This window comes from Diceros bicornis, chromosome 40 (assembly GCF_020826845.1).
Source record: "Diceros bicornis minor isolate mBicDic1 chromosome 40, mDicBic1.mat.cur, whole genome shotgun sequence".
Lineage (NCBI taxonomy): Eukaryota > Metazoa > Chordata > Mammalia > Perissodactyla > Rhinocerotidae > Diceros > Diceros bicornis.
Genome location: NC_080779.1, coordinates 20,131,763 through 20,147,954, shown reverse-complemented (window position 1 = coordinate 20,147,954; position 16,192 = coordinate 20,131,763). Strand labels below are relative to the sequence as shown.

The 16,192-nt window shown below is 37.9% G+C and overlaps 1 gene segment (V, D, J or C); it reads right to left on the bottom strand.

Annotated features, from left to right (window-relative positions):
* Window positions 1-15,118: 15,118 nt before the first annotated feature.
* LOC131399984 (immunoglobulin kappa variable 1-9-like) lies at window positions 15,119-15,619 on the bottom strand. The segment is given in 2 exon segments: window positions 15,119-15,441; window positions 15,565-15,619. Coding segments are annotated over 2 exon segments (378 nt in total).
* Window positions 15,620-16,192: the final 573 nt, after the last annotated feature.

Here is a 16,192-nt window from a genome sequence, read left to right as displayed (position 1 = left end):
TGCAGAGGAAAGGGCTAGAGAAATGGGTAGAAGTGTTTAATGCTCAGGTGGTGGTTGAGGCACAGGGAGCTGGTGGATTACATAGATTTAATTAGGTACCATTTGTTCATCACGGTGGAGAGATACAGCATATCAGGCTCACTCCTAGCGGATAACCACGTCATCTTGTAGTGAAAGGACCTTGCGTTCCTTCTTTAACAATTGTTTTTTCAAGGCCAGTTCACACATATTGTTATGTAACTTCTACCTACTCACAGAGTTATGGAGGGCACAAACTGAATTTGAACCCAAGATGTGCATTTGACTTGAGGAGAAGGAAAATTCTGTATTGGCTGGGAGAGGGTGTTTGAACACTGCTCATAGTCTTGTGAAGGAGAGTTTTTTGTCACAACATTTTCCACAGTATTATATCAAAAGAGTGAACAGTTTCACACCCAGAGAAGACTCCCTATCTTACACCACTCAAAAATTAATTCAAAATGGATTAAAGACTTAAGTGTAAGACCTGAACCCATATCACTCCTAGAAGAAAAAAGGAAAAGTCTCATTGACATTGGTTTTGGCCATGATTTTTTGAATACTACATCAAAAGCACAAGCAACAAAGGCAAAAATCTACAATTAGGACTCATCAAACTAAAAAGCTTCTGCACAGCAAAAGAAACAATCAACAAAAGGAAAAGGCAAACTACAGAATGGAAAAAAATATTTGCAAGCAATACCTAATAAGATGTTAATATCCAAAATATATAAGAACCTCATACAATAGCAAAAACCCCAAACAATCCAACGTAAGAATGGACAACCGACTGAACAGACATTTTTCCAAAGAAGACATACCAATGTCCAGCAAGTACATGAAAAGATACTCAACATCACTAATCAGCAGAGAAATGCAAATCAAAACCAAGAGATATCACATCACACCTGCTAGAATAGCTTTTATCAGAAAGCAAGAGATTAACAAGTGGTGTTGAGGATGTGGAGAAAAGGGGATCTTTGTGCACTGTTTGTGGAATGTAAAGTGGTACAGCCACTATAAAAAACAAAACAGAGTTTCTGCAAAGTGTAAAAATAGAACTACCATATGATTAAGCAATGCCACTTTGGAGTATATATCCAAAAGAAGTGAAATCACTATCTCAAAGAGATGGTAGCATCCTCACGTTCATGGTAGCATTATTCACAATAGCCAAGACATAGAAACAACCTAAGTATCCACCAAAGAATGAATGAATAAAGAAAATGTGGTACATCAACACAATGGAATACTATTCAGTCATAAAAAGGGGAAAATTCTGCCATTTGCGACAACATGGATGTACCGTGAGGGCATTATGCTAAGTGAAATAATTCAGACAGAGAATGACAAATGCTGTGTGATCTCACTTATCTATGGAATCTAAAAAAGCTGAACTCAGAAACAGAGAGTAGATTGGTGGTTACCAGGGGCTGGAGGATGGAGGAAAAGGGAGATGGTCAAAGGGTACAGACTTCCAGTTATAAGATAAGTAAGTTCTGGGGATCGAATATACAGCATGGTGACTATAGTTAACAACACTGGATTGTATACTTGAAAGCTGGTAAGAGTAGCTCTTAAATGTTCTCACCACACACAAACCAATTGGTAACTATGTGATGTGATGGATGTGTTAACTAATTTTATTGTGGTAATCATTTTTCAATATATATGTGTATCAAATCATCACATTGTACACTTAAAGTTTCACAATGTTATATGTCAATTGTATCTCAATAAAGCTGGAAAAAAAGCATTTCAAGAAAGATCAATAGTTTATCAATTCATGATAAACTCTCAGCAAGTCAGGAACAATGGAAAATCCCTTAACCTGATAGAATGTCTATAAAAATCCTAGTACAAACCTCATACTCAGTGATAAAATGTTGACACTTTACCCTTCAGATTGGAAAAAAGACAGGGATGTCCATTATCACCACTTATATTCAAAATTATACTAGAGGACCTGGCAAATGCAATAAGCCAAAACAAAGAAATAAAAGGCACACGTCTGGAAAGGAAGAAGTAAAATATCTTTACTTATGATAACAAAACTGTGTATATAAATTCTTAAATAATCTAAAAATACACCAGTATAAATAACAATTTAACAAAATCTCTGGATTCAATGTCAATATCTAAAATATCTAATCTGGGTTAAAGAAGATTTAAGTGAACAAAAAGTTTTTCCATGTTCACAGAGTGGAAGATTCAATATTATTATTTTTTCAAAAATTGATATGTAGATTCAAAGCAATTCAATTAAAATCAGCAAAGGATATTTTTGAAATTTATAAATTACTTCTAGAATTTACACAGAAATTCAAAGGACCTAGGATATCCAACAGAATCTTAAAGAAGACAAAGTCAAAAGACTAATAATACCAGATTTTTAGGGTTGCTATAAAGCTACAGTAAGTAATACAGTGTAGTACATTGTAGGTACAAAGACAGATAAACAAACAAATAGAATAAAACAGAGAGTCCAGAAAAAGACCCACAAATACACAGTGATTCAACATCTAACAAAGGCAATAGAGTGGATTATACGTTGTTTTTCTTTTCTTTTTCTTTACAGTTCTTTCTTTTTTTTTTTTTTCTTTTTTGCTGGGAAAGATTTGCCCTGAGCTAACATCTGTTGCCAATCTTCTATTTTTTTTTCCCTCCTCAAAGCCCCAGTACATAGTTGTATATTCTAGTTGTAAATCCTACTAGTTCTTCTATGTGAGCCACCGCCACAACATGGCTACTGGCAGACAAGTGGTTCTGCACTGAGAACTGAACCCAAGCTGCCAACGCAGAGCACGCCGAACTTCAACCACTAGAGCATCAGGGCTGGCTCTGGGTTATTTTTCTTTTTTGACAGATAGAAAGGAGCAATTGGATATGGAAATGAAATGAAATGGATAGTAGAAATAAAAACCTTGACTCACTTAACACCAGGAAAAAGTATGAATTAGTGGAGGGTCGTAGTCTACATAGACTACGTATAGAGAGCTACGTTGTAGAGAGAGCTAAAATAATAAAAGTTCTAGAACAAAGCATAGGAGGATATCTTTAGGGTAGGCAAAGATTTATTAAACAGGACATGCACATACACACACAAAATTAAAGGACAAAAAAATTGATAAATTAGACCTCATTAGGATTAGAAACTCCTTTTCAAATATATCAAGTAAATAGACATTCTTCAAAATGGGAGAAGATTTTCCAATGCATATTTCTGACAAAGGTTCATTTTCAGAATATACAAAAAATTCCCCCAAAGAAACAAACTCTCTCTCTTTCTCTCTCTGTGTTTACAAATATGTATATATATTTATACATACATATATATGTTTGGAACAAACATTTCCCAAGATATCCAAATAGCTAATGAAAAAAAAGCATATGAATATTTACTCAACATCATTACTCATCAAGGAAATCTACATTTTAAACACAATACCACTTCAAGATCTACCAATATGAATATAATAAAAAATCTGCCAACACCAAGTATTGGTCTTGAAATGATGGACATGGTCTCTCTTAGAGACACAGAGAGGAGGGCTGGAGACTGGGTCAGCACTGTGTTCCCACTGGCAGCTGAGAAGGAAGCAAAACACAAAGTCACCATTGTTAACTAGATCCCATTCCATTTTCCTCCCAGAAGATTCTAGCTGCCCTGGGCCCCTGACCTGAGAGCACGTGGGTCTCGAAAGGGAGATCATAGGTCAGAGATCTGCAGAGAGCCTGGGGGGCCCTCACAGTTGGTAGAACTCCCATCATCTCAGGATGTTCCCTGCGTGTCCCTCCTCACCTAGGACCCAGAACAGCAGAGGGCAGTGGAGTCGAGTCAGGACACCCACGTTGAGTCCAGGCCCTGCCTGGCGCTCTTTTTTCCCCAGATTCACTGAGCTGCCTGCTCATGAGAATTCTGAAGAGCAGAAATTAGCTCTGAGGAAAACATGCAAATCAGCGAGGGTTTGAGTAGTTCCGGCCTTGCAGCTGCAGAGCTGGTGGCTCTGTAGGGCTCAGTGCCTCCTGGGGGTTCATATCAGATGTGGGATCCACATTTAGTCCCAGAGGAGATTCTCCCTGGTGTTTGTAAGAAATCTCTAATTTTTGTGGTCTCTGTCCTCCTGGCCCTAAATTTTGTAATTAGAATAGAGCGTACACCTGCTAAAAACAAGAAAAAAAATAAAAGAACTGGGATGACTTTCCAAGACTTAAATTTCATATGAACATATAATTTTCCCTGTAGAATTACATGAATTATCATCTTCTAGAGATGGGTGTGAAATATCGGTTCTATCTTGATATATTTCTTAAACTAAATATTGGTGATCCCTGGGCAAAAAGAGGAGAGAAAGAGCTAACGTCTTTGGAGCAAATCCCTGCAATGCCTTTTAGGGCACTATGCAGTAGAGAAGGCTCATAGATTATTAGAGTCTATTTCCATGGTTAATATTATTCTTTATTTTGGAGATTAATGTATTTTGTTTATTAAATTTCTCTATTTTCTACTTTTACTGTTTCCTCATTTTCCTCATCAGTTTTCGCTCATTATATTGTCACACCTAGGGTGACTATAACTTCTTTTTGGTCTGATACAGTCCTATGTGATCTACAATAACAGCCCCTTTGTGCACTTGCAAATAACCCAGTTTGGATGAAAAGTTGCGTGATAACCCTATATTCTGACTCTTCCTATTCCTAGTTACTAAGACATTTCTTAATTAAAAATTAGTAATGTATGGGGGCCGGCCCGGTGGTGTAGTGGTTAAGTTCTCACGTTCTGCTTCAGCGGCCCAGGGTTCACAGGTTTGGATCCCTGGTGTGGATATATGCACTGCTTATCAAGCCATGCTGTGGCAGGCGTCCTACATATAAAGTAGAGGAAGATGGGCGTGGATGTTAGCCCAGGGCCAATCTTCCTCAGCCAAAAGAGGAGGATTGGCATTGGATGTTAGCTCACCAAAGGAAAAAAAAAATTAGTAATGAATGTTAAATTTTATAAAACATATTTATATCACCTATCAGTTTGATCAAACATGTTTTCTTCTGTAGCCCATTATTATGTTCAATTACATTAATAAACCATCTGGACTCACTGAAGCCCCTGGGGATAATCATCACCCTGGTTAAACATACAATTCCCTACAACTGCTCTTCTTAGATGACATCCATTGAGTTGCCCATGGAGGAAGCAGTTTGATTATAAATCACCTTCAGCCTCGAATACCAGACCGTGTGATTTTATATTTGAGCTTTACATTTATAAAACCTGTACATTTTGTGTGTTCTTTTCTTATTTTTCTTCTTAGATAACAGAGCATAAAACCTCATCTTATGTGTCTCCTCTGTCTATTGGCAGTTTCATGGGCTGCTTGTTTGTTACTGTTTCAGCCACTAGGAAGCGGCTCTTCATCTCCTGAGGTACATACACAGTTCTTAAGGTGAATTCCAGTCACACCACAGACCTGGAATTTACAGACAGACCTGTAGGGGCCGGCGCTGTGGCGCAGTGGTTAAGTTCGTGCACTACGCTGCGGCGGCCTGGCATTGGCATCCAGGGCACTTGTCAAGCCATGTTATAGCCACATCCCACATAAAAAAATAGAGGAACATTGGCACGGATGTGAACTCAGAGACAATCTTCCTCAAGCAAAAACAGGAAGATGGGCAACAGATGTTAGCCTAGGGCCAATCTTGCTCACAAAAAAAAAAAAAAAAAAAAAAGGACTAGACCTGTAGCAGTGAAACATTGATTTTAAAATAGTAATTAATTATTCATATTATTAGAAATACATAACAAACACCAGAGTCTTATCCTATTTATTAAACTCTTTTTTTGTTTTATCTTTCACTCTGATAAAGAAAACTTAACAGTGTGGGGTAAATTGACATACACACATAAAATTGAAGAAAGTCAATGTAAAACAACTAGCATTTTCTAAATGTTATTTAGTTTTCTAAAAAGTTAGAAGATGCACTAGGGATTTTAATTTAATTTTCACGTGGCTACTAATTCCTACTGGGAAACTGAAATGAACAGATTAATGAGTCGAATAAAACACAGAGCCTCTACCTCAATCCTTAAAAATCAGATTTACTTTCGTGATAGAAATTATACAAATTGAGAAACTTTAGTGAACATATATGTGAATGCATATTATAGATTTTATGTTTAAAACTCAGGATTAATAACTATAATTTCTGAATAAGGGTTATGAAACTAAAGATATGACAGTTTTCTTTCCCTATTTTAAGATTATTTTTTCTTTGTTCTTTTTGACTTCCTAACACTCAGAGTGCTAGTCTCAAAGGGAAAAATTTTAATGACTAGAAAGATAAATTAACATAAAAAGCACGCACATATACTTTGTATGTTGCTGTCAAATCTAATATATTTATCTGGAAATTTACAGTGTAATATATTTTACTAATATTTTATTTTTTTTACTTTATAGTCTAATATTTTTCCACCATATACCTCTGAGTTGACATTCTGTGTTGATTTTCAAAGGCATGTCGTGGGCGTTTCAATACATAGATTCATGTCTTTTGTTATGTCAAGAAGATTATATTGAAGTACACTTTAATTACTAGTTTTGTTTTGTTTTGTTTTTCAGAGACTCCTTTCTATGTATGTTGGGTTGCCCACTCCTGCCTTCTATATTTATCAGTTATTTCACCTTATCTCACCTTATCTATGCCATGTTAATGATCCTAGCTCTCTTCCTCCCAACCATCCATGCATCCTATTAATTCAGTCATTTCTATTCTCCTTGGGCAACTCAATTTTATTTACATTTTTGAAATGGCGTTTTGTCTTTATCTTTAATTTTTTTCTGAATTTCTCTTGCTCCCCTTTCACATTCTACTCGTGTTTGAACGCGTTCATTCTGAACATTTAGATTTTGGATTTATGGTGTTATTTCTTATCTGCAATTGTTTGCTTAATTATGCTTAATTCATCCTAACGAACTGTGTGCCAGTTTTTCTTTCCTGTAGCTTTTTAAAAGTGTTTTTGTCTGCTTGAAGGACTTTAGTTTTCGACTTTCAATTTTCTTTGTATAGGAGACTACTATTGAGAATGAATGATTTTGTTCATTTGATAATTATTTGCAGTGGATATTTACTGATCAGCAATAGATGTTTCTTTGGGAGTAAGGAAGACTTGGGTTGTTGATTTGGTTTCTTTATACGAAGACACTGTCTTTACCTGCTACCAGTGCAATTTCACTTTACAGTGATAAGTTTTTGTGCCTATGCCTTCTGATTCTTTGATGCGATCCTGTTTCTAGAGGATGCTTATCTTTAGATGCTTTCTTGTGGCTCACAGCCAGCAAGGGACGCCTTCTGTCTTGCAAAGTGCTTCCTCCTCCCCTAGCAGCCTTCTGCTCTAGGACTTCTCTCTCTGGAGCTATCCATTTCGCCAGGCCCTTCCTTTCAATTCTCCATTGGACTGGGCTCTTTTCTACTAGATTTCATTCAGAACCTCAGTCATGACCTCTGAGAAGTGACTTTGGCTTTCTGGGGGTGGATCCTAAGCAACATACCCCCATATTCCACCACAGTCTTCTCTGTCACTGCTGTGATTCTCTCTCTTCCAATGATCCCCGCCTGAGCCTCGCTTAGCGTGAGCTATGCTGTCAACTTCACCAATCTTAGTTGTTTGTTTCTCTATTGACATACAGTACGAGGTTCATTGTATCTTCTGTCTTCTAGTTATTTTGAAGGCATGGGCTATGGATAATCTCCTTTACTCTTGTCAATTTGTAAGGTCTTCTTGAAGATTTCTTAGGAAATGCAGGTTATGCAGCTGGTGTTATCCTGTGTAAACTTACACCCATGTGACCAGAGCAAGCTTAAAGGGAATTATTTTTTTTTCCGTTCCCTTATGAAGGATGATGTTTATTGTGCTATTTTCCAGATAAGCGTTATCAGGATATGCACTACCTCTTATTCCTCCCTTTAAAAGTATTTTTATCGTTAGTAGATCCTGAATTTTACTAAATACTTCTTCTGCATCTATTGAGATGATCATTTGTTTTTTTCTCCTTTGATCTCTCAACTTGGCAAATCACACGATCATTTTCCTAAACCCAACTTGCATTTTTGAATTAAAGCTAATTCTCATAATGTATTATCTTCATGTATAAGTTTTGCCTGTTTTGGTTTGTTAGGATTTTATTTCAGATTTTTACATCTAAGTTCATGAGTGAGACGGGACCATACTTTTCCCATTATTCTTTGTCTTTGTCTGATTTTGCAATTGAAGTTACCTAGCTTCAAGAAATAAGTTAAAGATCATGCTCTGCTCTTATATTTTCTCAAAGTCTGTATAAATTGGAATTATCATTTATTTTAATAGTGGTTGAGTTCACCTATTAGACTATCTGACCCTGGTATTTTCTTTGTGGAAAGATATTTAAGTACTATGTCAAATTCTTTTCTGCTCATACTAACATGAAACTTTTTTAATGTCAGTTTGAGGAAGTTATATATTTCTTGGAATTTGTCTCTTTCACCTGATTTCAATTTTTTGGCATATTGTTTTTCATGATATTCCCTTATGGCCTTGACCTCTACTCCATCTTTAGTTCTGACTTCTTTTTCATTTCAAATACCATTTCTTTGTGTCTTTTCTCTTTTCTTGTGACCTCTGTTGCCAGAAATTATAATCTTATTTGCTTTATCAAAGAGCCAACTTGGGTTTGTTCATCCAGAGATGCTCACTTTGCTGGTGTGGGTCACAGCCAGGCAGCACAGTCCCGTGGGCACAGCTTCCTAACTGAACAGCTTGCCGTCCCAAAGGGATAAAACTCAGTGAAATTTGGAGCTGGGGGAATACAGACAGGAGTTGCTCCTCTGGCTTTTCCAGTCATTTTTAATCCTTCTAGTCCAAGGTAAGAAGCATCTTTCTGTTTAAACTAGCAGTAATGGCTTCCCTTACATCCAAGTGATGCAATGACAGAACAAGAAAGGGAAGAACAAACATTTCTGCATTTCCTAACTCTAAAACTGACCAAAAGGCCGAGTTGGTGTTTACCTCTCCTTATCTCACTATGGACTTCACGTTCCCTTTGCCTTCACTAGTGTCCAAGTGAATGTGGTGCCTCACCTGACTGTGTCATGCAAACCTTATTCTGAAGTCTGTCGAAGTATACTATTAAGTTTAACAGTGGAATGGCAGTAAACAGAAAGATTCCAGAAGTTTCTCTAGGTTTCACATATTCTCTACTTCCTCTTTACAATATGTAGAAGCAGTTCTACTTGCCCTTGATTATAAGGATCTATGACCCTAGCCCTCACCATAACACCCTTTGTTGACAATTTACCCTATATCACAATGAGGTCTGAATGGCCACAGGTTTACCATTTCTTCCAATTCAATGGAATGATCGTTTTTCAACCCTTTGGATTAAGAATTGTGAACCAGAAAACCACAGATTTGAGCAAATAAGAAACGGAAATTTTCAAACTGCTCAGTAGGTATAGTAAATAGTGAGAGGTTTACCACTTGTTTTCCCAAACACAAATATTCTGATTATGGGAGATATTGCACCATACGCAGTTAGTGTTTCAGACCACATCTGTTAATACAGCAATTTGACATCAGAATGGTTTGTGTCTCATCTTTGCTTGACTAATTATGGGTTCCCTCCAATCTATAAGGACAGCTGCCCCTAGGTACGTAGTCAGATCATGAGCATACATAGTTTGTTTCACTTTTTTTTGGCTATAAATGAGTTCTTTAGTCAAATGCTATATTATGTGGAATGTCCTGACTCAGAACAAAGCACTAAGAAAATACTCAATAAATATTTATGGTAGAAATATGGCTGATAAGAAAGGCCAATGCCTATACAGGAAAACGATCACTGCCTTCCACGTGTTGGGTTAAGTCCACTTTATTCAACTTGACACCAGTTAGTCTGATCCCGTTTGTATGGTACAATATTAGGGGTTCAGGAGTGTTCATTGTTCTTGGCAAGATAATGTTCTTGGATGCTTGGAAGTGCCCATAGCCATGTGATCCTCAGTTAATTTAAATTCATATTATTGAGGCCATACATGAATCTCATAACATTTGTTCATGACGCTTACTGGGAAAGCTGGGGAACGCAAATGATTAAATTCTATGTATTGGATCATTTTAATTGTTGCGAGCCCCATGCTCAATAATGGCCTTTCTGTGAGTATTCAGTTGGGAAGCCATTATTTTCAGTCTTGGCTCATTGTGAAATGTCCAATCGTAACTCTTCCTAAAATGACTTTATCTCCAATCTTTCCATTGTGTTTCTTTAAGGTCTTATTATCCTTCAAAACTAGATGTCAATGTCATTCATTGACTCTTTGTAAAGTGACCAGAGATGTAACCCTTCGAGTTTACCCACTATTGTGATTTCCATTCTTCCAGGGCATCCTTGACTACAGCAGTGATGTGACATCAGTCCAGTATAAATCTCTGACAAATATCAAGGTGAAAATTTGTCTCCAAACCCAGAAACAATTCAGAATCAAAAGAAAATACCTGGATTAACCTGGAATTGTAAGGTGTCCAGGCTTTTTTTCCATGTCCAGGTGCCTGACAGGTGAAATTTTTATCTCTAAGGGAATGAATGTCTCTAGGTCCTTGTGTCTCTTTCTTTATCTGTAAAAGGAGGTAATTGGCATAGGTAATCTGCACTCCAATGGTCAACACAATGCAGCTCTCTGTTAAGAGTCATTAGGACACAGCTTGACTTACGATTCATTCGTGCTTCACTCTTGGTCACTGTTGGCCAATGGATAACCCTTAAATTGGGCTGGTTTTCATCAAGTTGTCCAGTATCAATGATCTATAAAATGTTAGAAATGGTTACCTGAAGAACAACCTAAAGAAAAATCTTAACATATGAGTATGCATTTCTAAAGTGTAGTTTTGTCCTCTAATTTGCCAAAAAGACCAGAGGAGTCATTCAAACCAATATTTGAAATACATATCAACTGTTGATGAAACAAGTATGTGCTATATAATATTTGTAGCATGAAAAAGGGATTTTAAAATATATTATTAAATAAATACGGTTGAATTTTATAACCACGTCTCCCTGATATTCTCTTATGCTTCTGCTCAGCAGGCTGAGTGTTGTCCCTCATACCCCATTTGAAGACATGTGATCTTATCCACTTAATTAATTTTCAGCCATTCAGTCTGTTTTGTGTTTGTTTATTGGCATATTTAATTGTTATTGTCTCTATAAATCACAAGTGCTATGACCTAGATGATCAGGTTATCAACTAGATTTCACCTTAAAATGAAAAAAATCCAATAAATAATATCTCATACCTACAATTCATAGCATCATTGTGTACATAGAGATAATGGGAACTTCCACAGATTACAATGATGTCTTTTACATTAGACAAAATTATCTCTATTCCTACCCTTTGGACCTTCACAGAGCTAGTAAAACATTTTAAGGTGAGTATACCCAGTTAGTGGGTGATTAAGAAGCAAGGATTACGAAGAAAATTGCCCTAGGTAGAGTAGATCCCATATCTGGATCTGGATACCAATTTTTTGATGAGAGGAGCCAGAATCGTCTTACTCCATTTAATTTATATGAAAATTCTGTATAAATACATGTGTTATGTGTATATATAATATATGTATATATATTTAATTATAGTCATATACCACATATGTACTCATATAACAGAATTTAGACATGAATGCCTATATATATATAATGCGCCACCAATAATATAGCAAATACATATATATGCCCCTGTATGTATATTATACACATATATGCACATTTTTCCATAAATGAGATAATGTTTCTCTTTTTATTCAAATATGATTTTATTTTAATTTCTTCATTATCTGCTTAATATGTTTATGAATGGGTTGCTAAATATTCATATTTATGTAAATATTGTACTTGTCAGATTTTGCACAATAACAGTTGGTAACCAACCATTCAAAACTCAGTGGTTTGTAACACAAAGCATTAACTTTAGTATTCACAGTTGTTTAAGTTATCAAAGATTTGGCAGAGCTAGGAAAAACTCAACTGGGTGCTTCTGCTACACGTCACTGAGCTGATCTCCAGCCTATTGATAAATTTTCATCTGGGACCAAGACTGAAGGTCGGTGACTACTCAGGGAGCAACATTCTCATGGCAAGTTTCAGAAGTGAACAAAATCCCCCAACCAACTGCACAAGAGAATTTAAGTCCAATCATCTCCAACGCAGGTGCACATAATTTTTATACTTTTGCCTTGGCAATTCGTCAAGTTTCTAAAAACTTCACTCCATTACATTTGCAAGGTATTTGATCATGCTACTGAAAAATAAATGTGTTTCAAACTTTACCATCTTAAAAATATTTTCAAATTTAATTTTGCGTTAATTGGAAAATAGAGCAGGTGTGGTTTCAACATGTGGCTTTAAAAAGAAATTTTCTTAAATGTCCTCATTGTGAAAAAAATTTCTTTAGGTAAAGTAAACATTCTTTAAAACATAGATTCTTGACCCCTATATAGATCCCCTGCTATCTTGTTAAAATGTGAATTCTTATCACTAGGTCTAAGGTGACCTGAAATTTTAAATTTATAACAAGCTCCCGGAGATGCATATTTTGCTGCAAGCTTCTGGACAAATTTTGAGGAACAAGGTATTTTCATATTAAGAAAAAAGAATGCTGTATTGATGTTGAATTTTTTTGTGTATGTCAAAAAGGTTTTTCATTAGTTTATCAGATGATTGCAATATAGTTAATGTAATTTCCTCATTTTCTGTTAACTATATGACTTAATGAAGTTTTCATGCTATGATCCCAGATCTGCTGATGATACTTGGAAGAACATCCATGTGTGTTCTGGGTCCATCTCATAGCTGGCAAAATTCTGAGCACGGGGAAATAGCGACCATACTGGGTTGTCTGTTGTCAACTCTCCATCATTGCCATCATTTCTGGAAGGACATTTATCAGAACTCTTTTTCCTCTTTGGTTTCCTGTAAAATTGCTCAATGAGGGGGCCCTCACTGAGCGTTGGAAGTCAGAACTGGAGAATTCAGTACTATCCGCAGGCCCCTGGAGGCAGAGTGGACAAGGTGAGGTCAGGAGAAGTACGTGGTGAGGTGCTGCGGAAAGCTAGAGCATCAGCGCCTCCACCCCTGGGCTTCCTAGACAGGCCTGAGGACTACATGGTTGGACAGCCTTTACCTTCAATGACAGATGTGCTCTGGCTTCTGGGAGCAACAGAGAATCTCCCATTTCTAGTATTTGCTTCCCTGATTACCATGCCCTCAGTCCATTAAAAGATTATAGTTTAAACTCCAATTCGCTGTATTAAAACAATTCCCAGCAAGAAACACCAAGAGAAAAATTTGCAAAAGACGTATCTGATAAAGGACTGTTATCCAAAATATACAGAGAACTCCTAAAACTCAACAAAAAGAAAACAAACGACCCTATTAAAATTGGGCCAAAGACCTTAACAGACACCTCACCAGAGAAGATATACAGATGACAAATAAGCATATGAAAAGATGCTCCACATCATGTGTCATCAGGAAATGCAAATTGAAACAACAGTGAGATACCAATACACACCTATTCAGATGCCCTACTCCAGGACACGGACAACACCAAACGCTGACAAGGGTGTGGAACAATAGGAACTCTCAAACACTGGTATTAGGAATGCAAAATGGTACAGTCACTTTGGAAGACAGGTCGGTGGTTTCTTACAAAATTAAACATGCTCTTACCCTAACATATGATCCAGCAATTGCACTCCTTGGTATTTACCCAAAAGAGTTGAAAATGATTTCCACATAAAACCTGCACAAAATGTTTATAGCACTTTATTCATAAATGCCAAAATTTGGAAGCAAACAAGATGTCCTTCAGTAGGTGAACGGATAAATAAACTGTGGTCCATCCAGACAATGGAACATTATTCAGCACTAAAAAGAAATGAGCTAATGAGCCATAAAAAGATATGGAGGAAACTTAAATGCATATTACTAAGTGAAAGAAGGGAATCTGAAAAAAGGCTACATACTGTATGATTCCAACTACATGACATTCTGAGAAAGTCAAAACTACGGAGAACTAAGATCAGTGGTTTTCAGGGGTCGTGGGAGAGGGATGATAGGTGGAGTATAGAGGAATTTTAGGGCATTGCAGCTACTCTGTATGATATTATAATGGTGGACACATATCATTATAAATTTGTCCAAACCCATAGAATGTACAACACCAAGAGAGAACTCTAGGGGGCCAGCCCCGTGGCTTAGCGGTTAAGTGCTCGTGCTCCGCTACTGGCGGCCCGGGTTCGGATCCCAGGCACACACCGATGCACTGCTTGTCCACCCATGCTGAGGTGGTGTGCCACATATAGCAACTAGAAGGATGTGCAACTATGACATACAACTATCTACTGTGGCTTTGGGGAGAAAAAGGGAAAAAAAGGAGGAGGATTGGCAATAGATGTTAGCTCAGGGCCGGCCTTCCTCAACAAAAAGAGGAGGATTAGCATGGATGTTAGCTTAGGGCTGATCTTCCTCACACACAAAAAAAAAAGAGCAAACTCTAATGTAAACTATGAACTTTGGATGATAATGATGTGTCAATGGAGGTTCATCAATTGTAACAAATGTACCAAGCTGGTGGGGGATGTTAAATGTTGAAAATAGAGAGGCTATGCATGTGTGGGATCAAGGGAAATCTCTGCACATTCTGCTAAATTTTGCTGGGAACCTGAAACTGCTCTAAGAAAATAACGTCTATTAAAAAAATTCTTGTTTGGAATATCTAGAGTGGCTTCTTCCCCACTCTGCAAACCCTGACTGATGCCGTAACCCAGAATCCTTAGGTATAATAATCTCTATCATTTGTTAAATCAGGAGAGACATTGTCATGTGTGTGCTGCTGGGGCTAAGGAAGGGGAAAGAGAGTTAGGGTGTTGAAGAGCCTCCCTGCCCCTTCTGTAAAAACCTCCCAGGGACCTTCAAAGCATGGTTGCCTCTGAAAAAAGCTCTCAGCAGATGGAGGCACACAAGGAGGAACTGGGGCAGCCCAGCCTCACACTTCTGCTTCCCTAGGTGGTTTATGTTCCGGCTTGTAACACTGTGGGAGGGCTACTACTATCCTGTTGACAGTAATAAGTAGCAACTTCTTTAGGCTCCAGGCTGCTGATGGTGAGAGTGAATTCTGTCCCAGATCCACTGCCACTGAACCTTGAAGGGACCCCAGTTTGCAAAGTGGATGCTGCATAGATCAGGGGCATGGGAGCTTTCCCTGGTTTCTGCTGGTACCAGGCTAACCAACCACTAATGCTCTGACTTGCCCGGCAAGTGATGGTGACTCTATCTCCTAGAGACACAGACAGGGTGGATGGAGACTGGGTCATCTGGATGTCACACCTGGCACCTGAGATTGGAAACATAAAAAGAAACATCCATACTATTAACCATGTTGCAAGAGGACTTCCTAGAAGGCCAGGTGGTACTAACCCACTGGACTGAGTAAATTCCCAGTGTTCTCCATCCTTACCTGGGAGCCAGAGCAGCAGGAGGCCAAGGAGCTGAGCAGGGGCCCTCATGTCCATGCTGTCCTGACTGGGACTGACTCCTGCACAAGGTGTGACCAGACTATTAATAAGTGTTCAAGACAGTGGGCTGTGCTCTGGGAACATGCAAATCAGTAGGGGATGGGGCAGGGCTGGGCACAGCTGCAGGGCTGGCTTATCTCAATAACAGCACAGATGCAATGACTCCCCAGTGACCAGGTCCCACCAAGGCAGCACAAATTTGCCTGCAGAGAATGTATTTCTCCTTGGGGACCACAGGACCGATCAATCTACCGTCCTACGAGTATAGTATTCTTTTGGTCTCATCAAGATTCATGACATGCTTTTCTTGCCGTCTCTCCATCTACGACAGGGTCTGTCAGGTATGACACTCAAAGAAATTGTGCAGGCTTCTTTTACTTGGTAACTGTGAATATTATTGAGCAGAGAGGCTTCCTTTTGCTCTGATTCCCTGATATTCTTGGTATGAAAATTTTCATCATTACCAGTCAGAGATGCAATGAAGTAGAAGAGCAAAAATAAAGTATGGGTGTCATGGTTTGCAAGTAAATGCCCAGATATTGATTATCTGCCATTGCTAACCCATCATCT